At 36.8% G+C, this 25,932-nt stretch overlaps 4 protein-coding genes across 6 annotated transcripts in view; all 4 read right to left on the bottom strand.

Moving 5' to 3' along the window:
• fam171a1 (family with sequence similarity 171 member A1) overlaps positions 1–7,810 on the bottom strand; it is a 34,037-nt gene extending 26,227 nt beyond the window's left edge. Inside the window, exon 1 of one of the 3 annotated variants that reach the window (XM_047808488.1) lies at positions 7,502–7,810. In XM_047808488.1, the coding sequence (XP_047664444.1) occupies positions 7,502–7,610 (109 nt within the window). In that variant the 5' untranslated portion in view covers positions 7,611–7,810. The remainder of the gene's footprint in view (positions 1–7,501) is intronic. The other 2 variants (XM_027171154.2, XM_027171146.2) reach the window with 2 other exon arrangements.
• Positions 7,811–8,650: 840 nt separating this feature from the next.
• LOC113658646 (E3 ubiquitin-protein ligase TRIM35-like) lies at positions 8,651–12,216 on the bottom strand. Its single transcript, XM_027171185.2, has 6 exons — positions 11,345–12,216; positions 10,334–10,429; positions 10,023–10,253; positions 9,768–9,790; positions 9,566–9,687; positions 8,651–9,476 (listed from the first exon to the last, which is right to left on the bottom strand). Exons 1-6 carry the CDS (start codon positions 11,750–11,752, stop codon positions 8,932–8,934), a joined length of 1,425 nt encoding a protein of 474 aa, XP_027026986.2. The 5' UTR covers positions 11,753–12,216; the 3' UTR covers positions 8,651–8,931.
• Positions 12,217–13,979: 1,763 nt separating this feature from the next.
• Positions 13,980–19,290, bottom strand: LOC113658666 (zinc-binding protein A33-like). The gene is made up of 6 exons (XM_027171197.2): positions 18,773–19,290; positions 16,895–16,990; positions 16,556–16,786; positions 16,303–16,325; positions 15,225–15,343; positions 13,980–15,087 (listed from the first exon to the last, which is right to left on the bottom strand). The coding sequence occupies exons 1-6, from the start codon at positions 19,157–19,159 to the stop codon at positions 14,531–14,533; spliced, it is 1,413 nt and encodes a 470-aa protein (XP_027026998.2). The 5' UTR covers positions 19,160–19,290; the 3' UTR covers positions 13,980–14,530.
• A 473-nt stretch (positions 19,291–19,763) lies between these two features.
• LOC113658634 (zinc-binding protein A33-like) lies at positions 19,764–25,678 on the bottom strand. Its single transcript, XM_027171179.2, has 7 exons — positions 25,392–25,678; positions 23,772–25,159; positions 23,270–23,365; positions 22,780–23,010; positions 22,599–22,621; positions 22,349–22,467; positions 19,764–21,740 (listed from the first exon to the last, which is right to left on the bottom strand). The coding sequence occupies exons 2-7, from the start codon at positions 24,159–24,161 to the stop codon at positions 21,154–21,156; spliced, it is 1,446 nt and encodes a 481-aa protein (XP_027026980.2). The 5' UTR covers positions 24,162–25,159; positions 25,392–25,678; the 3' UTR covers positions 19,764–21,153.
• Between the last annotated feature and the right edge of the window lie 254 nt (positions 25,679–25,932).

Genomic DNA, 25,932 nt, shown 5'->3' with positions numbered 1-25,932 from the left:
CACATCTTATACAAGGCCTAACAAATTTGGATCAAAAGTCATTATTTAACCAGGTTGATGTTCCACGACACCACGGTATTCTTAAGAGAAGCGGTGGCTGTATGGTTAAAGCGTTAACAGAATGCAAGGGCATGAGTTCAACTCCCAGAATCGTCAAGCTTCCATTGTTTCTACCCTTGAGCAAGTCTTTTAACCTCAACCGTTCTTATAACTGATCATTTCATGTCATGTTTCACCTCCCAGCTGCCTTGGTGTCTGAGAAGGTGGCTGTGGATCCTGGTCATTTTAGCCTGCTTTGGAGCTTAATTCTAAGTTAAAAATGACCTTGTTTTAATTCATTGTTCTTAAAGCCCCCATCTCACAGCCTTTGTTTATTCAGCCGACCTCAGTAGAATCCCCTGGGCTTGCCCTTTTGCCCTTATCTTCATTATAAACAAATGCACATGGAGCTATAGTCAGCAGTAGCTAGCACTACTAGATGCTGTTAGAATATAGACTGTAGACTTAAAACCATATTGTTAACCCCATGACACGAAGAACGTCAATGATGAGGAAGGCAGTAAAAGTGTCTAGTATGACTGACTGCAGAATAAATCCTTAATCTAAACACCAAAAAAATACATTTGTGCAGTAGTTTGGTCTGACGCCGACAAACTGACATTCGCTCATTAGCCTGACGTCTGTACTTTCACACAAGTAGCATGTAAAATGTTCTCGTTCCTCCCTTTGAATGATTCAGATCCGTGTCTTACTGTATGTCTGACTTTTGGATCACGTAATTTTTAATACAAGCCAATTAAATCCCCACCTGCCCAAATATACAGTTTTACCAGGAAATACATCACATCACATCACTCTTGAAACTTTTTTTTTACCTTGGCATTTCGTGGTCAAGTTAGCCATAGCTAATGTTTCTTTCCAAGAGTTAAACACCTCGCAGCAAAATGCAAAAAAAAAAACTGAATCGATTTCTTCAAAATTACGTTACAATACGTCCAAGTACCACACACACATTGCCATGAAATACGCTTAAGCCTTAATGAAAGTACTTAAACACTGTTAGGACTTGCCCATGATCCCTGGGTAGGAGGGAAATACTCTCTTTCCTCCATCAATCAGGGTGACATCAGACAATCGTCCCTGTCTACAAGCTAAGATATGAGAAAGAGGGCAGACTGCACTTTCCTCAGATTGTGATCCACCTCCTTGTGATTCAGCACGAGCAGTATATGACAAGATGCTTTTGTCTGGCATACTTTACATATTCGGCCAGAGAATTAAAATGCTACCGGGAGTAAGCTAAGGTAGTGTATTACGAGTCCAATTTCAACTCTTGAGTAGTACAAAAGAGCTAGTATTAGTACTTAAATTGACCATGGCAAAAAACAAAACAAAACAAAAATCATGCTAGTCGCAGGTGGTTAATTAACCTGATTTTGAGATATTATATCCAGGAAATTAAGACTAATGACACTGTGTGTGTTCGCGCACGCTTGCTGAGAAGCACTAAACATAGCAGATTATCATCATGCCTATTGCATGTTTTGTGGTCATCCTCCTGCTGGTCTTCAGACTGACATGAGAGTATTTTTCATTCCAATCTACAGTTCATTAGACTCACAGGACAAGCAGCTGGAAACTGATCCATTTGTGTGTGTGTGTGTGTGTGTGTGTGTGTGTGTGTGTGTGTGTCCATGTGATTGCACTGTATTATGAGTAACCTCTACCCACCCTGAGAACATCAGGGACTTAGTTGCAGTTCTGGTTTGCAAATATGGACCACAGCCATCACAAGCATGAAACACAAAAAAAAAAAATGTAGAAAAAAAAAATTGAGCAAGTAAAAAGTCAAAGTAAGTAAGTGTTTATAAAAACAGTTGAACTCTGATCCGTTTCTTCTTATAAACTGTGACTTTTATATAAACTGTGGTTTTTTTTCAGGAGGCTAGACATACAGTAAACGCTATCCTCTGTGTTGTTTGTAGTGTGTTCAGGATGGAACGTAGAAATGCACAGAGAAACCTGTAAAGCACTGCAATGCAGTGGACAGACATGGAGTGGGAGAGAGGAGCAGAAAGAGAGAGAGAGAAAGAGAGAGAGAGAGAGAAGACCATGAAAATGTGCTACAGCAAGCAGCTCTAGTGCTCATGTCCATCCTTAACTGTGAAAATAAATGATATACATTGAAAAGAATTACAGAGATAAGCTCACCGAATACAGAAAAATATAAGGATATAAAATATCAACATAAATAAACAAACAAAAGCTTGACTGAATTAACTTCATTCAAATGTGTACATCGGTTCCATAGGAGTGAATTGAGGAGACCTTCACATTAGCAGGAAAGTCACTGATCGTGTTAAAGCTGTCATTCTGTCATGTGATCAGGACAGGAAGTGCAGCACAGTACCCAAGCCATCCTGAGACTACCTGCAGAAGGTGGTGCGGGTTCGGTGGCACCGGCACTGGAGGCATTTTGGCCACATAACTGAGGTGTTAATGTCTCATAAACCTGGCTGTATTGATCAGTTTCAACATTCAGTTCACTCAGATAGTCAAGGTTGGACAAGGTTAAAGTAAGCCTGTGTGTGTGTGTGGGGGGGGGGGGGCTGTGTTTCAGGACAAATTCAGGACTAGTTAATAACCAACTCTAATCTTTTACAGGTTCATAATTTAATCCCTGGAAGGTAAACGTACAGTGTGAAATGTTTTCATAAACGTACATTTCCGTTTAAGCGATGTCTACCAAAACAAAAACACGTTAAACGGTAAAGCGAACGTCACACCGAACATTCGCTCTACCGCCGAAGAGGAGTTTAATTACACAATGTTTAAAATGACTGAGGACTTTACCGCCTCTGGTTTCTCAGTAACACGACTGTATAATGCTCGTTTTAACAAATAAATAAATAAATAAAAATGACGAGGTGATGATCTGCTATAATAAACTATGATAATAGTAAAATAAAAACATTATGTGACTTAAACTGGATTACAAAGTGACAATTTTTTAAAATTCATTTTAAAGTGCTAAAAGTACGGGCGCTTTTTCGAATTGAATATTTTTCTACAACAGCGTTGTTTCTATTTATTGATTCATTTTTCCACATTATATTTTAGTTATCTTCAGGTTGGTAGAAGCCCAAATGGCCCGTATTCATAATGATCTCTGAGAGCTCCTAACTTAGCTTAAACATTTCTAACTAGGAATCGTATCTTAAGAGTGATTCAGGACCGCAAGACTGATCTCAGCACCACGGAGAAAACAACATACAACAACAGCTTTTATCTTAGAGAGGAGGCGGGGCTTAATCTGTTAATAGGTGACACATTCTTTTGAAGACTGTGATTGGTTGTCTAAAATCTGGTCTATTATAAACCTTCACTTTGTATCTATGTTAAAGATATTTGAGACTATATCGTGTCGGGATTATGTTAGTGACCGATCATTTCAGAGATGCGCCAACATCTGTATGTAATAAATGAAACGTAATGCAAATGTAAACATCTCCGACACAGCACAGAAATGCCATAGCACCAAATTTCTGCACGCTAAAGCATTTCAGCTCTGTTTCAGAGATGTTAACGTATCTCTAAACGCCATAGCGGCAGTGTGTGTATATGTAATTTCTGTGCTGTGTCGGAGATGTTCTCTCTAATAGGATTGGTCACAAAATAATTCCTACGCAATCTAATCTGTATCATCATATTAACTCGTTATCGTTATTAAATAAATAAGTCTGTCGGTCTGTGTCTCTGTCTTTGTCTCAACTGGGAAAACCTTCCGGGGCACTAGAACATTTACCCCTTTAAAAAAATCCCAAGATGCTCTGTAAACATCACGGAGAATCAGGAATTTTATTCTGAATACCAATATTTGATGTTTTGGTTTTTACAGTGACTGATGAGGAAATGCAAATGGAAACTGTCTCATCAGTGTCCCAGTGTGTAGTGAATCAGGGTCCTAACCATCTCATGTACACTATTATACTGATCCACCACCTCGGGATCTAAAGAGCCGATCGAGATGTTTATGTCTCGGAAACATGAACATGTGCATTAGATGAAAAGTCGCTTGTAATCCTGTGTGACACTTTTTGTGATATTAAAACCGATTTCAAGGTTGGACTTTACATGCTAATAAATAAAGTATCAAATGTAGGCAAGAAACACACGAGTCACGCAGACCTAATGCGCTGCCATGAGAAAACGTGCACCACATTTCCAAGGCTGTACCGCACGTGGTGTTCTGTATCACATAAAACAAGCAGGCCTACAGGATTGCCTTTCCTTTTCACGCAAAATAAACCACTTCTCCAGATGTGAAGCAGGCGGCCGACTCTGTCCTCCACCCTATAAATACAGTCCGGAGTCCGGAGAATGGTTATGAGGGAAAGCCACTCAAGGAAGGACAGACTGACATGAGCACCATCTTTTATTCACTGTTGTGGTTGTTTAGTTTGGTGTAAAGAGAGAATAAGATTTCTTCTATTAAAAGCCTGCTTTGGTCTAACTTTAGTCATTTTACGGTGCAAAAATAGTCAAAGGCAAACCGCCGGCTCTTTTTATGGTGATTTCCAACACTCATTGTTTGAGAAACACATTAGAGCTCATTAAAAAAGGAAAGCAGACTTTCCAGACTCCATTAAACATCTTTATCAGGGATTCAATTTGTGTAATAAGACTGGTTACAAAAAACCAAAACACTAACAGCATTGCCAGGAAACGAAGATAAGTGATATTAATGTTGCTTTAATATTATAAATATGGGAATTTTTCCAAACATATACGTTTGAACTAATTCCACAATTCAATACAAATAATGTTAAAGATTAAAGCAATTGAGGTTCAAAGTAATTAACGCAAAATCAAGTGATCGCTGCTTTTTGAGGAGTTTACAATTCTTCATAGTTACTGCATATTTCTGCAGATTTAAGCCAAGGTGCGTCGTGAGAGTTCACAACACGCATTCAGCAAAAGGCCTCTTATTTATTGTCAACGACAATGAATATAGCGATCACAGAAGGTTACATGCGTGTACGATTAAAAAAAAATTAAACAATTGGGGAAAAAAAAGAAAGAAAGAAAAAGCACCCCACAAAACAAAAAATTAATTAAATAAAAAATGAATTAAATCTCAGAGGGACTGAATAAGTAAAGAAGTCACTCTGTGCTGTTGTAGAAAAAATAAATCAACCCTGAAATGGATTATTTATCTATAACAACATGTTCCAAAATGGTCTTTCTCTCATACCACAGCAATTTGCCGCCGGTTACAGTATTTCATTAATGATTGAAGCACACTGTCTATACAGTTACATTTTGTGAAAGACAGTTTGGTTGTTATCACTTACGATATAGTAGTAACAAAGAGTCGTTCACTCAAGCAGCAAGTATGTTACGTTTAATACACAAAAAGCACATCTTGTGATGTTACCACGAAACCAAAAAGTGCAAAATCCCGTCCTGAAGACGCATCACCATATTAACGACAATACACGAATAAGAAGAGTTTAGATCGTGTGGATCAACCAACATACAAAGCTGTAACTACAGAAACAATGATGAATTAAAATTAGCTTCAACATAAACTGAGGTTGCCAGATTTTATTTATTTATTTATTTTATATATAGCTGCTTTTAATGTAATGCAATGCTTTTTTAATGTATACTGTTCGCACTTTTGATCGTAACTGATGTGGTTGCAGTATCCACATATTTTATCCTGGATAAGAAATAAATGAGATATAATGAAAAATGTGAACAAATCTGGCAACCCACAACAGAACGCATATCTGGAGGGACTGTTATTGATTGGAAAGTGATTTTAGTCTCATTGATTAGATGACTGGTTTCGTGCATGACACTTGCGTAATTAAATTGGGGTGGGAAACTGGTCCAAACTGGTCCAAAGTAAGATAAATATGGACAGAACTGGTGGGATGTGTCATGTGTGTGACTGGGAATAAGGGGGAAGGGAACAGCCAAAGGTTCAAAAAGAATCCTTTAAAAAAATATAATTAAGAAGAATATTTAAACTACCTACTATTTTAAAGGGTTTGGTATCTATATTTTGGTAACCTATATTTTATAGGTATTGGTATAATCATAATATTCACATAACATGAATCCAGATTTACTGTATGAATGAAAAACAAAACAAAGCATTATAACCAACCATAAAGCTGTGACAAACTCGTTACAAACATTTTAATTGTTTGTTTAAGTTACACTGCTTATTGGCCTACATACCTGGTCATAATATTACTCAAAAACAAAATATATACTAATTTATATACGAATATATTTAGTATGCGTTCGGATATTGTTAGCTAACAAGCTAACAAGCTATTGGATGCTACAGGGATGACAGTCAGGTAACTAACTTATCAATATAAAAAAGCACTAAAAACTAACTAAACATATACCGTAATATACATCATATATAACTTATAAATAAATACATGTACAAATACAAATATAAGTTTGTTTTCGGTGTGTTTTTAAAAAGTAGCTGACAGCAGGTTAGCAAATCTAGCTAGCATTGTTGTTGTGATTAGATTAGCCCACCTCTCCTTAATGAACTTATTAATTATATATTATTATAGTATAGTTTTATATTATATTATATTATTATGGTATTAAAAATACTAAAAACTAACTAAATATTAAATATACACCGTTATATATATATATATATATATATATATATATATATATATATATATATATATATATATATATACACACACACATGTATATGTACAAAAATAATTTTGTTTTAGGTTAGCAAACCTAGCTAGCATTGTTGTTGTGATTATATAACATAATACCATACTATTATACTATAGTGTACTATAGTATTATAGTATGGTATTATATTATATACTATAATATAATACTATTATATTATATTATATTATAATATCATATTACTATTATATTATATTATAATTATAGTATTAAAAATACTAAAACTAACTAAATATACACTGTTTTATATATATATATATATATATATATATATATATATATATATATATATATATATATATATATATATACACACACACAAATCTAAGTTTTTTTTTGGGTGTGTTTTTAAAAAGTAGACAGCAGGTTAGCAAACCTAGCTAGCATTGTTGTTGTGATTAGATTAGCCCACCTCTCCTTAACTAACTTATTAAAATAAAAAAAGGGAAAAACTAACTAAATATATACTGCTCGAATAAATAAATAAATAAATAAATAAATAAATAAATAAATAAATAAATATGAAACCCTGCACTTTTTAACGCTAAAATGTTGCTTAATAAATCAGAAGTTTTGTTTCGGTTGTGTTTTTAAAAAAAAAGTAGCTGATTGCAGGTTAGCAAACCTAGCTAGCTAGCATTGTTGTTGGGATTAGACTAGATTATATTTGCCCATCTTTTCTTACATAAACACAGATAGCTGTCTTTCTGAAAGTGCTGCCCAAACAAACCCTGACGATTTCACTTACCTTTGGTGTCGCTATCTTCTCTTAAAGCATCTGTTACTGCTTTCCAGATATTGCATCCTAAAAAACAGATCACAATCACGGCGGATCTCCTGATATCCCAAAGGCGCATTATTAAAACTTGCAGGAAAAGAAAAATCTGCTTTAAAAGATCACAGCAAACATCCGATCGCCTTCTTGCTCCCTTCCATCATTTTAGGATGTTTTGATCCAGGGGTCAGATGCTGCAGATCATCCAGAAAAAACAGCCAACATCCTCTTTTGATGCCGCCTGAGATCTTCTGGTTAAAACAAAATAGATTCATGGGAGTGTAAGAGCGCCAGCAGGTTTAACCCTTTCCTTTCCCTGCATGTGCGCCTCATTCAGGAAGGATAGAAGGCTTTATCCTGGGATTCAGTGTTTATCTATTAATTTAAGATCTATGTACAGTTAATGAATGTTTTCAGATTGCAGACATTGTATTACAATATGCCTTAATAGTTACCAGAGCAACTGAGTATCCTATACTTTAATAGAGAACTTTAACACTAATGCAGCTTAATAGGAAACACATGTCAATAAACCCAAACAAAAAGCTTATTTTTATTTATTTATGTATTTATTTTACTAGTAAAGCATAACTAAATACTAGTTTGAAAAACAAAATCTGTTAATATAAACGTATTTATTATTTATGTTAATCTTTAAATGTATTTATTTGTTTGTTTGTTTGTTTGTTTATATTTATTTTACCAGTAAAGCATAACTATGTACTAGTTTGAAAAACAAAATCTGTTAATATAAACTTATTTATTATTTATGTCAATCTTTTTTTTATTATTTATTTATTTATCTATTCATTCATTTATTTATTTATTTTAGCAGTGATGCATAACTAAGTACTAGTTTGAAAAACAAAATCTGTTAATATAAACTTATATAAACTTATATTTATGTCAATCTTTACATTTATTTATTTGTTTGTTTGTTTGTTTGTTTGTTTGTTTGGAAAGGGAACGTACAATGCTGCCACCTAGTGTCCATAATTGAGCATAAAGCATTTCGTTTTCTTCTCTTTTCTGTTTTTTTCTTTTCTTTTCTTAATTTGCCATCCTTAATTAAGATCTGATACTTAAACGGATAAAACATAAGACAAACATGTATTTGTTTATGTATTTTTTCTACATTCTCCTTAAAACACACAAAGGTAACAATCCCTCTCTTGTATCTGCTACTTCATGTCCTGCAGAAATGATGTTCCAGTTTCTGGGTGATATTGGTTATTTTGTCAGAAATCAGTCAGTTCACACATCAGCCGGTTTCACCTACAGCATCAGAAGCACTTTATTTACACAGACCACGAAGGATGTTTTTTCTGAATTTTCTGTTTCTCTGGAAATTTTGTGTATTATGCTGAATTATATCTACTACTTCTACTACATCTTTACTTGCCTCACTCTCTACCTTGTTCTGTATTCAGAGTAAAATCAATATATAATGGTAATACCCTCAGAACTGAATGTTTGCAGGGTGTAATGAAGAAAGGAAAGACTCCCTCAGTAAAAGATCGGCTGAAAGTACAAAGGTGAGTATCAGTGACAGGGTCGGAAAATTGCACCTCTCCAGCATCCCAGTTCAGCCGAACCCTGATCCTCTGTAGATTCTCTTTAAGATGGACCTTTAAAAATGCTGCTGTTGAAAACCGTGCCAGATATTCACCCTGAGAAGCTTTGACACTCCAGGTTTCACTATCCAAGTTGTTTTTTCTGGTTCTCGCAGTTGTCAAGCCAACTTCCCAATCGGAAACGTCGGTGACCTCAATATCCCATATTTGGATGCCTGAAGTAAATGCTTCAGAGCCTAAGACACAATAAGACTGATCAAATCTTTCTGGATTATTAGGGAGGTGTTGTGTTCCATAACTACGCTGGACACTGGTCAGATCATCTGAAAGAGACAGCTCAGGGTGGGCTGTGTTTGGATCCAAAATCACAGAGGCTACAGAAACAGAACAAAGATCCAAAAACAACTGTAACATATTTTACTTAGGAAGAAAATAATTCTCTAAATTTGTGTTAAAAACTCACTGTACTGAACAATCTCCTGCATCTTCTCCCATACTCTGAACTTTAGGTTCCCCAGGTGCTTTGCTTCATCGATCAAGGCTCCTGAGTACAACTGTGGTTCCTGCATGGAGCAATGAGCTCTTCTGTAAGTAGCAAAGCATTCAGGAGTCAGAAAATCATTTCTCAAAATTCATAGGAAAGAAACTAAAGAAAGGCGACTTACGTTTTTGCTACTGCTCTTAAGTTCTATGAAATGAAAAATCCAGACATACCAGTCAAAAAAAGAAATGTGGACCATGAAGCAGCTTCTTCAATCTTACTATGTTCTATTCATTTAGGATTCAATTGAATGAGTTAAAACTATGAAAAAAGGTATTTGGAATTATGACGGTTTAAACAAACCCTCAAAGATGTGAGTTTGGATTTCTGATTGTCTCACATGTTTAATTTTAGGTGTGCAGGTCCATCCATTCCCTACCTCCATTAATGAAATATTCTCACTTCCCATTTCCTCTTTCATCATATCGAGAATATAGGCAAAATATGATATCAGTATGTTTATCTCTTCAATCTTCTGTTTGATCATCAGACTCTTCTGCTCCTCATCCTGTCTCAGAGCAGCTAATCTGGATGCTTGTTCTTCTTGAAGAAACTGATGAAGCTTCTCAAACTCCTTCTTTATCCGCTGCTCTGTTTTCTTGGTCTGATACTAGAATAAACAAAACTTTTAGAACATTTAGGACAATGCATTACTTAAAAAAATAAATTACAGGAAAGGCGTCTTCTCACCTTAATACAATTTGCAGTTTGATCATAATCAGATTTGACCTTCTTAAAGACCTGACGCTTGTCCTGTAAGTTTCTGAGAGCGGTTTTAAGATCCTTCTGGAATAAATAAGCGTTCATACACTAGATAGTAAAGTAAGTACATAGTGTAAGTGTGTAATAAGTCATTCAGGACACAACTAAGAAGTCCTAAGAACTAAGCACTAAGGGGGAAGTTGTCGCCTAATGGTTAGAGAGTTTGACTCCTAACCCTAAGGTTGGGGGTTCGAGTCTCGGGCCGGCCACGACTGAGGTGCCCTTGAGCAAGGGTCCGAACCCCCCCCCAACTGCTCCCCAGGCGCTGCAGCATAAAAACTGCCCACTGCTCCGGGTGTGTGTTCACGGTGTGTGTGTGCACTTTGAATGGGTTAAATGCAGAGAACGAATTCTAAGTATGGGTCACCGTATACCGTACACCGTAGCCGTATGTCACGTCACATTATTATTATAAATTATATTATAAAACTATAAACCCTAAGCAGGGAAGTTAATCCATGCAAAAACACAAAAAAGGTGAGATTCAAGACTACATGTAACAGTTCCAAGTGATTTATTGTAGTCTATGTGGACTGATTGGGAAAAAATTAATTTTCTAAATAATGTCAACTTGAATTTTAATTGTATTCTGTGCAAAAATGGACTTTAAATGAAGTTTATCATTAATTAATTAATAGAAACAAGTTTAGATATTTAATATTGACCTGAAATATGATGATGCATATTTTTTCACCCCCCAAAACATGACATATTGTGGTTAATACGGCTCCTTGCTCAAGCTTATATTTGTGCAATAAAACCAGGCTTAAGTCCAAAGACAGAATCTCCTGTAACTTACACACTCTTGTTTTTGGTAAACGGCTAAGCTCGTAGTGACACAGTGCATAACTCAACTCTGATTTTATGCCTTAAAGAAATTACAGACCTTTCAGGTTTTACTAACATAGATGATGTTTGGTTAAATGATGCTTGTCTCACCTTAAGGTCACGTGCCGCAATATCTACAGTGCAACATTTATGATTTTCATGTATCTTTGATTTCTGACACACCACACACAGCAGCTGTTCATCTTCTTGGCAGAAGAGGTTGAATTTCTCTCTGTGTAGACAGTAGAATGATGTAGAACATGCTGAAGCTTTCTCATTCCTCCTTGACTGTGGTGCGGCTTCACACGAATCCCTTAGTACATAACCGAAGGGAGAAGCCACATCGGTTTGCTGTCTGCAAACGGGACACTCCAGAGACCCCGTACACATCCAGCACTGATCGAAACAGACTTTGCAGATATCGTGACTACATGACAAATGAAAAACCGGATCCTTGAGGACGTCGTGGCATATGGGACAGGATAATTCCTCAGCAGAGACAGGAAGCTGGGAATCCATTTGCGGATTCGAAGCAAGGTGAAAACACACGGCGGGTTTGATATGATATGGGATATCAAGGCTATGCTAAGCGACGTTGGAAGGCTGACTTGTTTTGGTGGTAAAGTGAGCAGCCCATCTGTTAATGTGATCTTTCAAATGTTCAGTTTATTTTCAGGTCAGTGAGGGTGTGTCAGTCTCTATGTATCATTTTCAGACATTACGCAATGGCTCCAGATGAATAAAGGAAGGCATGTTTAATGTAGTTTGGAATCTTTTTACACACCTATTTAGCGGTTCTGTCTATAGCACTAATCAAGTTAGATTGCCAGAATGTGCCATTGTCGGAACTCAGAGCCCACCTCCGAGTGGACACATCGCAGGGTGAATCGCACTTTTAGACTTTTAGCCGAATATTGAATATTATTTAAATTAACTATTTAAGTATTTACTATAAAATTAACTATTCACATTAACTATTAAACAATTTATCTAAACTAAACTTTACTGTTACACTATAATTGATACAAATTAAGACTTTCCAAACCTGGATGAGAATGAGCAAACTTCTTTATTGCCGCCAATCAGCCAACAATTCCATTGAGCTCAAGGAAAAATTTCTAAGTCAAACGTAATCAAACAAAAACCCAAAAGAACCCAAAGGAAATCTACTCAATATATACCCGGGCACCTCTAGGTGCGTCTGCACCTTCTTACGTCAATCCATCTGACTTGTCTGGGTTTTTTTCCCTGACTCTACAGAATCGCCCCGTGACCCCCCCCTCATTTCCCCGAAAACAAGTCTGCCCTTTTACCAAAAAACAAGTCTGTCCTTTTGTTTTTTTTTCCTGTTGTTGTTCCCGCCGTACTTCTGCCTTATTATTAAAAAATATGCTGCATTGTCAAAACTGTTGTTAAAAATGTGCTCCAGAGAACTTCTTGTACGCTTCCCTCTCACGTATCACACAGAAGACACGTCTCGTGGACCAATCTCCCTTTACAGTTACAATGAGTGAGTTTTCCTCTATCTTTTTCTATATTTTGTCTGTATATGATTTCCACTGATCATACACCTATATACGCATACATATACTGCATATATACATACAGATTCAGCAGGTCTGTCCATCTGGTCGCCTGATACAGCTGTCTCTCCCTACTCCCTTCATGAGGCCTGTTTCAGCTGAACTTTTGACTTTCACTTCCTCACACATTGTTGATCAGAGAGCTGAGACTGACGAGGCCTGACAGCACTGAGTCTGGCTATTTTTACTAAGTTTATGATTACAATAAACATCTTCTCTTGTTTACATCTGGCCTACAACATCGCCTACATATGTCCTATAACACCAATTGTAATATTTTGCAAGGCTTAATACTCTACTTTGGTTATAGTATTGTAAGGAATAATACCTTAATTATTTTTACAACACCATGAGCTTTTAACGCTTTTCCCAGTGACCAAAACAATGGAATTTGCACCCCAACATTTGTGTCCTGTCAAACGTTCATCATTAAATGTCTTTGTAATGTCAACCACTCCACAGTGGTTGTTAATATGAAGCTCATATGAAATAGACACTCAGGGATTTAAAAAGTAGTAGTTTTTCCCATAAGTATTTCTGTATTTACCTAGCCTAGTATGTGCAATATTTATACAGAGATGTTCCAAAAAATACCCCAAAAATGTTACGTTTTTTCCCCTAAAAAAAAATTGGTGATGTTCCAGTCAAGGTCTTGTAGATGAGCATCAACACAAAAAGTGTTGGTGGCTACAGGAAGCCAGTGCAGGAATCTTTTTTGTTGTTTGAGAATTGGTATATCAAAGAAGAGTTACATTTACGACCCACACCCTTGTCCAAATTTTTATGCAACTGAGCAATCAAAGGTTAAGGGGCTTGCAGAACTTTGGACACTTTGTGGACCTAGGATTCAAACTCACGACCTTCCAACCACTAGTCCAACGTCTTAACCACTAAGCTACCATATCTCACGAGATAATAGAAGGGGGTTAGTATGGTTTTTGGGATATTGGCTGAAGGATGTAGGCCTGAGGAATCAAGGAATCAATATCCCTCAGACCCCAGACATCATTCAGACATATAAATGAAAAATTAACACCTCAATTCAAAAATTAGTCCTAAAGATCTTATATTTTCATAAACTTCCATAGTCCTAAACATCCAGAAAGTCTTTACTTTTCTTTCACTGTATAAAGCTACATACAAAGGTGTTTTGATTTCTTGAATTGAATGTTAAATCAGTTTATTTTAAATGAGATAAAATACATCAGCTAATCATCAATATACTTGAACACACTGCTCGAGTATTACCCAAGAGTATGAAAAACTACTATAGATCCAATAATCATGTGAGTGATTTACAAGCCAGTTCACAGAGTTGCTTTGTCTAGTAAAATAAAGCTAGTTTTTGCATTTAGTATTGCATTTAGTCTTATTAATAGATCTCTGTGTGTCCACTTGATTTTCAAAATCTAAACACCGTTGGAAAACAAAAAGTGAAAGAAAACATCACATGCTATGCTACGAGTAGGTACACAAAGCAAAAGATAGGGATGACGTATAGCAGTTTAAAGTATACCTCAAAACAAAATATGATGTATTAAGTCCCAGATATAATGACGTCATACTCCAGTCTGTTTGCCTTTAGTTGTGGAAAATACTGAAACCAACACAAATAAGTATCATTATGTATAACTCTGTTGTCCATAATGTCACACAGCAGCATGAACCAGTGCTAGTACAACCTGCAGAAACCTTAAGAGCATTCTGAGAGCTTTCACAGGACCACAAAAGGCTGGAGAGGCATGATTTTCAGAGGAGACAGACTGCACATGCTGTGAAAGAACGGAAAGACTTCCTCAGTGAAGTGGTGTGAGAACATGTGGATAACAGCATTGCTGGCAGGATCCAAGAACCACACCTCCCCTGAATCCATATCTAAACGAATTCTGACCATCTGGGGTTTGGCAGCCAAAGCCAGAGGAGTATATGGTTCTGAAGGAGACCAAGCACACAGCTTTCGGTCATCGTACCCAATGCCCCAAGCTCCGCTGGGGAAAACATTGGGTTCTTTTCTCTGTACAGACTCAGTAGTCACTCCGAGCATCCAGAAGGTGTTGTTTCCCACATCAACATCCCAACAGTGCAGCCCTGAAGAGAAGCCCTCAGAACCCAGCACACACAAACTCCTAAATCTCTTAGAAGTGTCCAAAACCGGTGGACAATTCAAGTCAGTCTGGTCTTCATGGTCATCATCACGGTCTCTCACGCTGGTCAAATCTGGAGACAGGATGAGTTGAGAGTGAGCCGTGTTTGGGTCCAAGACAACAGGTGCTGAGGAGACAAATCATAATTAGAGGATCCGACTGAGAACTAAAATCTGATATATGAGTCAATCTATTAAATCTTTCTAGATGCTGAAAGTGCTCTAATGAAATTTATGAAAAAAAAAAAAAACAGCAACAACTCACTGTATCTGATGAAGCTCTGCATTTTGTTCCAGACCTGGTACTGCAGATTGCCCAGGTACTTCGCAACACTAATTACTTCTCCTGAAGAAATATGTAGATTTGACACTCTGTACTGGGCTCTAAAAAAATACAACATAAAAAAGGAGTGCATTAATCCTGATATTAGATTTGAGTCTTCATTTCAAAATTGGGTTTTATTAAAATAGGAATACAACAACTGAAGTACATATAATTGTATGTTAAAGGTGGGGTCTCTCTGATTTTTGAAAGCCAATGTTGACATTTTAAATCACCAAAACAAACACGCCCCTAACCCAAATGGGTCCCACCCCTGTATTGATAGCTCCGCCCACACAAATTCACAACCCAGGCAACTAATGGAAAGAAATGTGTCTTTATCATAGCTGAAGAACAATACGATTGCAGATAAACAAACAAGCAAAAATGACAAACAAGCATAATCATGCAAAGGACAAAGGCATATATTAGTTCTGTGTAACAAAGCAAAACCAACGTTACTCACCTATTCACAGATTCAAGTTTCCCGAGTCAATAACTCCTGAGCTAAACGCTGTTACTACACAAAACGCGGTTGTAGCCGCGTCTCTACATTACTACGATAGAAAAGAGGTGTTATTTGTGTAGTAACAGCGTTTAGCTCAGGAGTTATTGACTCAGGAAACTCCAATCTGTGAGTATGCGTATACTTCCTGCTCCTTCAGTTCTCTCCAGTGCTGGAAAGCTGATCCTATATTAACACGTCCTACTTCTTGCCTTATCGTAAGTCTTTCTTCGCTTTCTTTCTGTTTTTATCCTCCATGTCAATGTTAAAACCGCTTTCTGTTAATGGTCACACATGCGCACTGAACACTCTCACCGCCGCATATTGACAAGACCTGCCCCTTTCTGCTCACTGGCTACACGATTGTTTTGATTTTTGTTTAGTTGTCGGAACGACTCACTTTTCTGAAGCATTTCTCATAAATCAGAGACCCCACCTTTAATTATGGTGCCATTAGAATATTTCTTAACAGTTTTACATAAGTTGAAAGTTTGCATCTGCTGCGGTACAACTTACTTTGCCAGATTTGTCTCAAAATTCTACAAAAAAAGGAAACAAAAATCGATTAGAGTTGTGCACAAGACATTTTTACCCCACTCTCACAGACACAAAGATATTCTGACTAATCATGCTCAGTCCTGCAATAAAGTTTGACCAATCCCACCCTTCACCCATGACCAATTTCATCCATTTCTGCAAACTTGAGACCATTTCTGGGTGTAATGAATTCAAAAGAAAGAAAGAAAGAAAGAAAGAAAGAAAGACTGACCTTCACGAATCTGATGTCATCAGATTTTAATTCAACTTTCATGGCTCTAATAGTCTTGGAGAGAGACAGTACCTCATGTTCGATATTTTTTATTTTGTTTTCCAGACTCTCTATTTTTTGCCTCGTTTCCACCTCCAGTGGACCCTTAATTGCTGCCTCTTCGAGTTGCAAAAACCGATGAAGCTTCCGAAACTCCTCATTAATCTGCTCCTTTGTGTACTTGGCTTGTTGCTGACATGATTAACACAAGTACCAGTCGGTTAGAAATGCATGCTTTAATGTACTAAATCTTTTCTTATCCATGTCCAAAGACATGTTTCATCTTACAGCTGGTCTCACCTGTATGTGATTAACATTTTGATGTAAACTAACTTTGGTGTCTTGAAAGCTCTTCATTTTCAATTTCAACGTCTTCACTGCAGCCTTAAGAATATCCTATAATTAAAAATGCACAAATTATTCCCAGTATGAATAGAATATTGCTTTTATATAATTCGTTATGGCACAGGTTAATGACGTTAACGAGAAAAAAAAAATACAAAAACAAAGAATATACATTATGAAACCTTCCAATTTCTATTTTCATGTGACAGGCATGTGGTGGCCTAGTGGTTAAGGGGTTGGGCTACCAATCAGAAGGGTGCGAGTTTGATCCCAGGTCCACCAAGCTGCCACTGTTGGGCCCCTGAGCAAGGCCCTTAATTCTCAGTTGTGTATAAAAAAAATGAGTTAATGTAAGTCACTCTGGATATAAGGGCGTCTGCCCAATGCTGTAAATATAGAAGAATTAGTTATCACCAAACGTATGAGAACAATGTGTGTTAATTACTTCAGTATGAGTCATAATGAAACCTTCTAAATTCTATATTCATACTATACGTGATGGGCATGTGGTAGCCTAGTCTAGTGGTTAAGGTGTTGGGATACCAATCAGAAGGTTGTGAGTTCAGATCCCAGGTCCACCAAGTTGCCACTGTTGGGCCCTTGAGCAAGGCCCTTAATGCTCAGTAGTATAAAAATGAGATAATATAGGTCATACAGAAGTGTTGATTGATTTTCCTTCCCCATTAATTGTCACCAAATGAATGAAATCATTAAGGTACGATAAGTTCATACAAGGTGTGTTAATTAGCTCAACATGAGTCTTAACCCTCCGGAGTCGATTAATACGGATACACGTTTTGTGGCATAATCTCCTGATAAGGCCAAAAAGAACTAAAATCACACTTTCAGTTTTGATCGTACAGATAAGAGCAAACAGCGATCAAATCTGTAAAGGGTCTACTTTTATTTGTACACAAATTTTTGTAGAATAAAGAAAATGAACAGAGTGCGTTCTCTGCCATCTCGGTCTCGGTCACCACTCTTCACAGACACATAAATAAAACAACCCAAATCTCAGCAAATACTTGCCTCAAAGACAAGATAAATATATACATAGAAAGCTTGAAATGTCTTTTACATAAACAAATTCAACTCAAAAACAAATAATCTATTTTTATGTAATCCGTAAGAAAGTAAGGAGTGGTCCGGTTTCTCCTGTTCCACCTAATTATAGCTAATGTGTTCCCGACTCCCTCTGAGCACGCTGTTCATATGCAAATGAACTGAGGTGATTCGGGTAACCACGTACACGCCCCCGAGAAATGTACACTTCTTGGACATTGCTGCCACCAATGAGCCACAAGTTGTTTATGGAAGAACTAATTGCAGAGCTCTGTGGTGTGTCACAGAAAATACCACCAAAACCGACCAGTGCTGACCATGTGCCTTTCCCAGGAGCCGAGCAGGCCTCAGATGCCACTACTGGTCGCCAGACCTGTGTGCTTTGCAAAGCAAAGCATGGTAAGAGGCAGGACACTTTCTGTATGTGTTTTATGGCCTTATTCAAGTGATTTCAAATATTTCATTTTTCACTAACCACGCATAAATATTGTTTTCTCAAAAACACAATCATGTACATACATGCTGCTCACATATTATTGTTGTCCAGTTTGTGCTGATTACAGTGATATCAGGTTTTAGCCATTTATATCTTTATACTGTAAGCAACTGAAAAAAGCACAATGTTAGAGTATGACAAAACTTCTCCAGGCCCAAAAAATCCCCTTAGACCTCAGAGGGTTAATGAGATAATTAGACGCATTGTGATCATTAGGAATAAGTGACAATGAGATAAGTAAACGACACAGATACTTCTTTTGCATCAACGCTTACTTTTTGTTCAGAAGCTGCTTCTTCGACAGGGATGAAGCAGTGTTGTGAGTGTTTTCTAGAATCTCTGCAGATTAAACACGCTGCATGTCCGTCATTCACACAATAGAGTTTCAGCTTCTCTCTGTGGATGTCGCAGAGCGTCTCGGGATCTCCTCGGACCTCCAGGAAGGTCTGACACAGGTTCTTCAGAGCCAGGTTGATAGGAGGGTTTCTAGTGGATCGTTTCCTGCAAAGAGGACACTCTTGGTGTCCTTTGGTTTCCCAGTACCGGTTAACGCACGTTGTGCACGCGCTGTGGCCACACGACAGGAGCACGGGCTCCTTAAACACGTCGCAACACACAGGGCACGTGAAGTCCTCCTCAGAGAAGGAACGTTTAGACGCCATATTAAGTGGCTAAGCTAACTGTCTTATCTCCTCAGAAAACATCAACTGTTTAATTCACTTCCTCGCACATGCGCTGTACACGGTCTAGAGCTGCTGACGTTTTACTTTCGGATTGAGCCAAGGGTTGCCAGGTCTTAATGAATAAAACATGGCAACCTCAGTGAGTAGGAAATGCTTTGCTATGTAAACAAGGCTAATCTGACAGCTTCTCTTGCTCCTCCTTGTCCATCATCATTCACAGCATCTTGCCTCGACTTCTATATTTACATACACAGCATTTGGCAGACGTCTTAATCCAGAGTGACTTAAATTTCATTATACACTTTTTTACTTCATTATACAGTTTTTATACAACTGAAGGTTAAGGGCCTTGTTTAGGGGCCCCAGTAATGGTAGCTTTGTGAACCTAGGATTCAAACTCACAACCTTCTGACTGATGGTCCAACACATTAAACATTAGACTAGCACAATCCAACACCCGTAGCGTTGTCGACTACAATTCACAACGAACAAACAAAACCGGTCATCATTCCCATGATCTTAGATGTCAGTTAGCATTAGCATAAATATGAGAAAAAAATTATTTCACTTATACACAATTTTATTATTGTGCACAAATCAAGTGATTAATGATAAAAAGAAAAAGAAAGAAATATATAACAACAACAACAACAACAACAATAATAATAAGTAGATGAAAAAAATAAGGATAAAAAGAAATAAATGAATATATACAATTAAAGTTTAAAGTAAAACTTTATGTTTAAAGCACTGATTTCTTAATTATTGGCATCCCACAGTTTAAATTCCCTGGAGGAATAACAGCATTTGTCCACTGAGAAGGTTGGATTCATTTGCAAAGGGATTTTGGTCCATTTCTCAAAATACCTTTACATTCGTATATTTTGTATTTTTATGGTTTGATAACAAATAATAATTTCATGGTATTTTCATGGCTTTCTAAATCGGGTGGTGTGAGCACCTCTTAATTAGATGTTAAATTGACATAACATATAATAACAATAACAAAAATATTTTAAAAAATGACTAAAAAAATCAGGCTTTCATATACTTTTGTACATTGCAAGCAAAAGTATACAGAGGGAGAATCACGAGGGGGAAGCATAACTGATATTGAACACTATATAAAACCAAAGGACATTAAATGTTTAAATAAATAAAATCATAAACCTAAATCAAATTAAATGCAAGAATGAATAAGTGTGTAAGTGCAGTCCTCAGACATACAGTACAGAGATAAATGTAAGTCAAGAATATATGTACAGGTTATGCTACATTATAAACATTTGACTCTTTTATAACCACTTAGATTCCATTTACAAATCCAATTCATATATGGCTTAATATTCCGGTGCAATTTTGGAAAAAATATGATTAAAAAATAAATATATATTGGTGGAATCATAATTCAGTTAATTCAATAGCAATAAAACTTATATAGGCTTCTATTTAGGAGGTGGATTAGTGCAATACCTTTGTCTTATTTATGTTTCAATAAAACATCACTGTATTTATCTGTATAATAGCTCTATGATAATTATTGTCATTATAATGTCTCCCACACTGTGATTTACCAGAAAGTGCCAAGCGGTTTCAACAAATCATCCAATCAGAACGGAAAAAACATTGGCATAGTATTCTACATATGTCACTAAGAATCTCGACAAAAGATTGGGGGAAAACCAGGGTGAAAAGTGAAAGAGCCGGTCACTTGAGTTAGGTTATGACTAATAACACAAACTGTTAAAAGCATAACTATTCGAACCCAAGATGTAGAAGATCAACATATTAAAATGTACCAGCATTATGTCTTAATCTGAACAAACACTTGACACATTATGTCCTGTTACACCTTCATCAGATTTGCCTCTAGCCATGAAAGATATAGAAAGCAAATTTCAGACTGTACTCTGAACTAATTCTGTTGTTCTTCAAGTTGCTACAACAGAATAAATACATAATGTTAATATGGATTATAGTTGCAAATGTTTTTGGCATTTGTCTCCCAGCACTACAAAAGGCTCTAGAGGCATGATTTTCAGAGGAGAGAGGCTGCACATGCTGTGGAAGAATGGAAAGACTTTCTCAGCAAAGTGGTGCGTAAACATGTGGATAACGGTTTTGCTAGCAGGATCTAAGAACCACACCTCTGCTAAATCCATATCCAGACGGATTCTGATCATCCGGGGTTTGGCAGAGAAACTAAGAGGAGTGTATACACCCCAAGGAGACCAAGCAGACAGCTTTTGACCATCATACCCAATGCCACAAGCTCCACTGGGAAAAACATTGGGATTTTTTCTCTGCACAGACTCTGTGGTCACACCGAGCATCCAGAAGGTGTTGTTTCCTACATCAACATCCCAACAGTGCAGCCCTGCAGAGAAGCCTTCAGAACCCAGCACACACAAACTCCTAAATCTCTTAGAAGTGTCCAAAACCGGTGGTCTGAGTTTGTCAGCCTTGTCTTCACGGTCGTCATCACTGTCTCTCACGCTGGTCAGATCTGCAGACAGGATGAGCTGCGAGTGAGCTGTGTTTGGATCCAAAACCACAGGAGCTGAAGAGACAAATCATAATAAGTGTATATTTATCAGATCTAAAACAGGAGTGAAAGGTTCTTTATTGTTCTCAGAAAGGAAAAATGTTTTCACAGACTGAACAAATCAACTATCCACACATTCATATATGTAAACATAGAAACAGAATACAAAAATGAAGTACAGTTCATACTACACATTTCATTTTTTCTACAAATTACTACTTTCAATATAAACAGTAAGTTTCTTTATATTGTTCGGGATCCTTTTCATTTCAGATCATGTCTTCAAATTGTTGAAAGCTCTAGCTTTGGCTGAACATAATTATCAGTGGTACAAGAAATATGGCTAATCAACTAAAGCACACTATACCCACAGTAAAGCATGGTGGTGGCAGCATCATGCTATGCAAGTTAAAACAGAATGAATCATAGATAGCTTCAAATACCAATCTATTTGGAATAAAGTTGGCTTATTGAAATGGTTTATTAAATCAGTCTATCTGCATCCCTACCAGGAACATTACCGTTCTCTTCTTCTTCTACGTTTCCCCTTAGGGGTCGTCAGAGAGAATCTTTTGTTTCCACCTAACTCTATCCATTATATGAGAACATTACCAAAGACTCACTGTATTTAATGATGCTCTGCATATTGTTCCAGAGTTTGAACCGTAGATTTCCCACGTACATTGCCACGTCAATAACTTCACCAGAGGCCACATTTGGATCAAAATCTTTGTACTGAGCTCTAAAAAAAAAAAAAAGCCAAGTTCTGTAGTGATCTTAATAGCACATTTCTTTATGTTCATAAGCTAGCCATAACCTGTCTGTTTATATAGATCTAAAAACAAAATGAGAAGCAAGTCAATTCCAACTTACTTTGCCAAAGTCTTGTCAAACTTCTGTAAAAAAAAAAAAATAATAATAATTTTGGGTTAAAAAACAGATTATGATCAACTATGCAATGTAAGCAGTACAACATAACAGTATTTAACAGGGTTAGGATGGATTAATATTGGACGAATCGATGGCGTAATGGATGAAAGACCAGAAGCATAACCTTCACGAATTTGATGTCTTCCGATTCAAGCTCTTTCCTTATGTCGTTAATCGTGTCTGAGAGCGACTTTATCTCTTGATTCATTTGTTCTATTTTGCTTTCCAGGCTTTGTGTCTTCTGCTGCTCATCCTTTTTCAGCTGATTCATCAGGGTTTTATTCTCCTTTTGCAGAAACTGCCGAAGTATTTTAAACTCCTCCTTTATCTGATTCTTTATGTACTCTGCTTGTTGCTAAAGTGATTAACACAAGTGCCAGTAAGTCAGACGCAAACATTTTATGTCCAATGTTTGTCACCAATATTAAAACATTATAATATCCCCATTTGATACAGTTTTATAAGATCCTAATATTAGAAGTGTAGAAAAAACACCATGTATGAACATGTAAGAACTTATAATATGAAACAAATTAATAGCTGTCATTATCAGATTTATTTTTAATGCCAGAATTTTTTAGCCTATTCAAGTTAAGTAGTCTAGCATTTCTCACCTTTATGAGAGCTACATTTTGGTGACAGTAAACCTGGGCATCTTGAAGGCTCTTCATTTTCATTTTCAAGGTATCCAGTGATCTCATAAGAACATCCTACAATCAAGAATGTAAAATTAATTCTGATTGTAATTTATTTAATTTTAGGAGAGCACCAAAATTAATTTTATAACTAAAAAGAAAGACATTCTTGAACAAAAAAAAACGAGAAATCAATAGATCAGAAATGTTTGAATCGTAATGAAATTCGAATATTAACACAACATCATATCCAGAATATTATTACAGAACGTCTTTGTATACACTAAGTTTCCACTAGGGGTCACTGCAACACAATGTATACAAATAGTATGTTTATTCATCTGTAAGACATGTGAGTCACATTTATATGCTACTGTATACTATTTTAACTGTACAACAAAGCTTGAATAAAAAATCTAAAACATTACAAACCGAGAAGTGTCATTAGGCAAATTTCTACTTTAACCTGTGCAAGGTTTACCTTTAGATCAGAAGCTGCTTCGTCGACAGGGATGAAGCAGTGTTGTGAGTGTTTGCTAGAATCTCTGCAGATTAAACACGCTGCATGTCCGTCATTCACACAATAGAGTTTCAGCTTCTCTCTGTGGATGTCGCAGAGCGTCTCGGGATCTCCTCGGACCTCCAGGAAGGTCTGACACAGGTTCTTCAGTGCCAGGTTGATAGGAGGGTTTCTAGTGGATCGTTTCCTGCAAAGAGGACACTCTTGGTGTCCTTTGGTTTCCCAGTACCGGTTAACGCACGTTGTGCACGCGCTGTGGCCACACGACAGGAGCACGGGCTCCTTAAAGACATCACAACACACAGGGCACGTGAAGTCTTCCTCAGAGAAAGGACGTTTACTCGAGGCCATTACGAGCTTCTCAACAATCTGTTGATGTTATTTGGCTGTTCATAGTCAGGTTTTTATTTCAGTTTCTCTTTCAATCACCTATGTATGCATCAGCTTATTGTCAGACCTCATTTGTGTATGTACGTATCTTGGGAAACTACCGTAAATACCTTAACCTTTACTTTCAGTTCCAAGTTGTCATTGTTCCCAAATTTACTCACACAAACAAAATCATTACTATAGACAATAAATGAAATATTTAACATATATTTGGATTGTTCTAAATATTTATAAACAATACAATATATATTTTGTGATTAATACAATCTTTTATGATTAAGGTTTAATGTATTTATCTTGATTCATCTCCACCATTTTGGAAAGGTTTCTCTAAATGAGATCACCTCTTGTGAACAGGGATTTCCAAAATATTTCTAACATCTAACAATTCTAACGGTGTTATTATTGTGAAAAATTAAGCGTTTTTTTGGCGCTCTATAGCTCATATACTTTTGAACAGGGGCTTCCAACTTTTTCTTCCCCTTCTGATAGCTACTTTGACAAAATTGAAGTGGCTATGAGCTAGTGGCAAAAGGAAATATTAAACATTAATTTGAAATACCACCTGCACTAATAAGACGTGTCTAAAGCACTAATGCAGCAGGATATATTAAAAAGTTTTACTTTGGCAGCTTAGTATCTTAGCTTAGCTTAGAATCCCAGCAGCTTCCAGTTTGAATGTATCTGCCTTGTGTTTTCTTTATCCTGTATCCAAAAACTTGAATTTGTGATAATACCGTATATTTAAGTTTATATAATGCATCCATGTGTGGTCTTGGTGCTTGCTGTGTGTAAAATTGATTGATGCACATGCACATGCAGAGGAGTATTATTTGTCCAGGGAGTCAGATTCGGAACACCGGAAAGGGGCTGGAATCTGTGAATTTGATTGGGTTGAAATTTAAACAGCTTCTGATGAGTCCATTTAATTTGGGTTGAGCGAAGTGAGGAGAACTCTGCTATAGAATAAAAAATATAAAATGTAATATAATATTAATAATACATAAAGTTCAACTACACAACAGTGCAAGCTTTAGTAAATGGTAAGGTTTAGTGAAAATTATTGTAATCGTATTTGATTGTGTAGCCATTATAACAGTTTTATCCAGTCTCATATATAGATATAAATACACAATGTAAATTGTTTTCATTCATTTTACTAGCTTAAACTAGTGGGCTATCAGTGCCTACCTTAAGAGGAGCAGTTTTTACTTCGTCAACAGGGATGAGGCGGTGTTGTAGGTGTTTGCTTGAAAATGTGCACATCACGCACAAGGCCTGTTTGTCTTCTGAACAGATGAGTTTCAGCTTCTCTCTCCTTGTCTCTGGATCACATCTGACCTCTGACAAATTCTGACACAGGTTTTTCAGAGCCAGGTTTACAGGAGGGTTTCTACTGGATTGTTTCCTCTAGGCGGCCTTTTTTTCGGCGTTTAGACGCCATACAGTATCAAAGACACCTCAACAAAGAAGTGTTTCACTTCTTTTCTAGTCTGTCCACGTTGTTAAATTCAACCTCTTATGAGAACTGACTACTGTGTGGTTGGTTTCACTTTCAGTTCCTAATTGCAGGGTGGTCAGGTTTGTTTTGTTTTTTTATTAATCACTACAATCTATAAAACCTAATCTATCCCACAGAACTGGGCACAAGGTGGGAGAAATCACCCCGAATCGATCAACTGATCAGAGAGTACTAGTGACGTAACATACGGCTAAGTACGATGACCCATAC

Source organism: Tachysurus fulvidraco, chromosome 25 (genome assembly GCF_022655615.1).
Source record: "Tachysurus fulvidraco isolate hzauxx_2018 chromosome 25, HZAU_PFXX_2.0, whole genome shotgun sequence".
In the NCBI taxonomy this organism is placed as follows: Eukaryota; Metazoa; Chordata; class Actinopteri; order Siluriformes; family Bagridae; genus Tachysurus; species Tachysurus fulvidraco.
Note: the sequence above shows the minus strand (reverse complement) of the source record. Positions and strands in the feature narration are given on the sequence as shown.

What these genes read in the sequence shown, in the direction of transcription:
- LOC113658646 (XM_027171185.2), bottom strand. Translation starts at nt 11,752, where the DNA reads ATGGATTCCCAGCTTCCTGTCTCTGCTGAGGAATTATCCTGTCCCATA. An exon ending in AGAATATTTCATTAATGGAG is followed by an intron (nt 9,791 to 10,022) that starts GTAGGGAATGGA and finishes TTCATTTCATAG; the next exon opens with AACTTAAGAGCAGTAGCAAA. An exon ending in GCAGGAGATTGTTCAGTACA is followed by an intron (nt 9,477 to 9,565) that starts GTGAGTTTTTAA and finishes CTGTTTCTGTAG; the next exon opens with CCTCTGTGATTTTGGATCCA.
- LOC113658666 (XM_027171197.2), bottom strand. Translation starts at nt 19,159, where the DNA reads ATGGCGTCTAAACGTTCCTTCTCTGAGGAGGACTTCACGTGCCCTGTG. An exon ending in AAAATGTTAATCACATACAG is followed by an intron (nt 16,787 to 16,894) that starts GTGAGACCAGCT and finishes TAATCATGTCAG; the next exon opens with CAACAAGCCAAGTACACAAA. An exon ending in GCAGAGCTTCATCAGATACA is followed by an intron (nt 15,088 to 15,224) that starts GTGAGTTGTTGC and finishes TTGTCTCCTCAG; the next exon opens with CACCTGTTGTCTTGGACCCA.
- LOC113658634 (XM_027171179.2), bottom strand. Translation starts at nt 24,161, where the DNA reads ATGGCCTCGAGTAAACGTCCTTTCTCTGAGGAAGACTTCACGTGCCCT. An exon ending in AAGCAGCTTCTGATCTAAAG is followed by an intron (nt 23,366 to 23,771) that starts GTAAACCTTGCA and finishes TCTTGATTGTAG; the next exon opens with GATGTTCTTATGAGATCACT. An exon ending in AAGACATCAAATTCGTGAAG is followed by an intron (nt 22,622 to 22,779) that starts GTTATGCTTCTG and finishes TTTTTTTTACAG; the next exon opens with AAGTTTGACAAGACTTTGGC.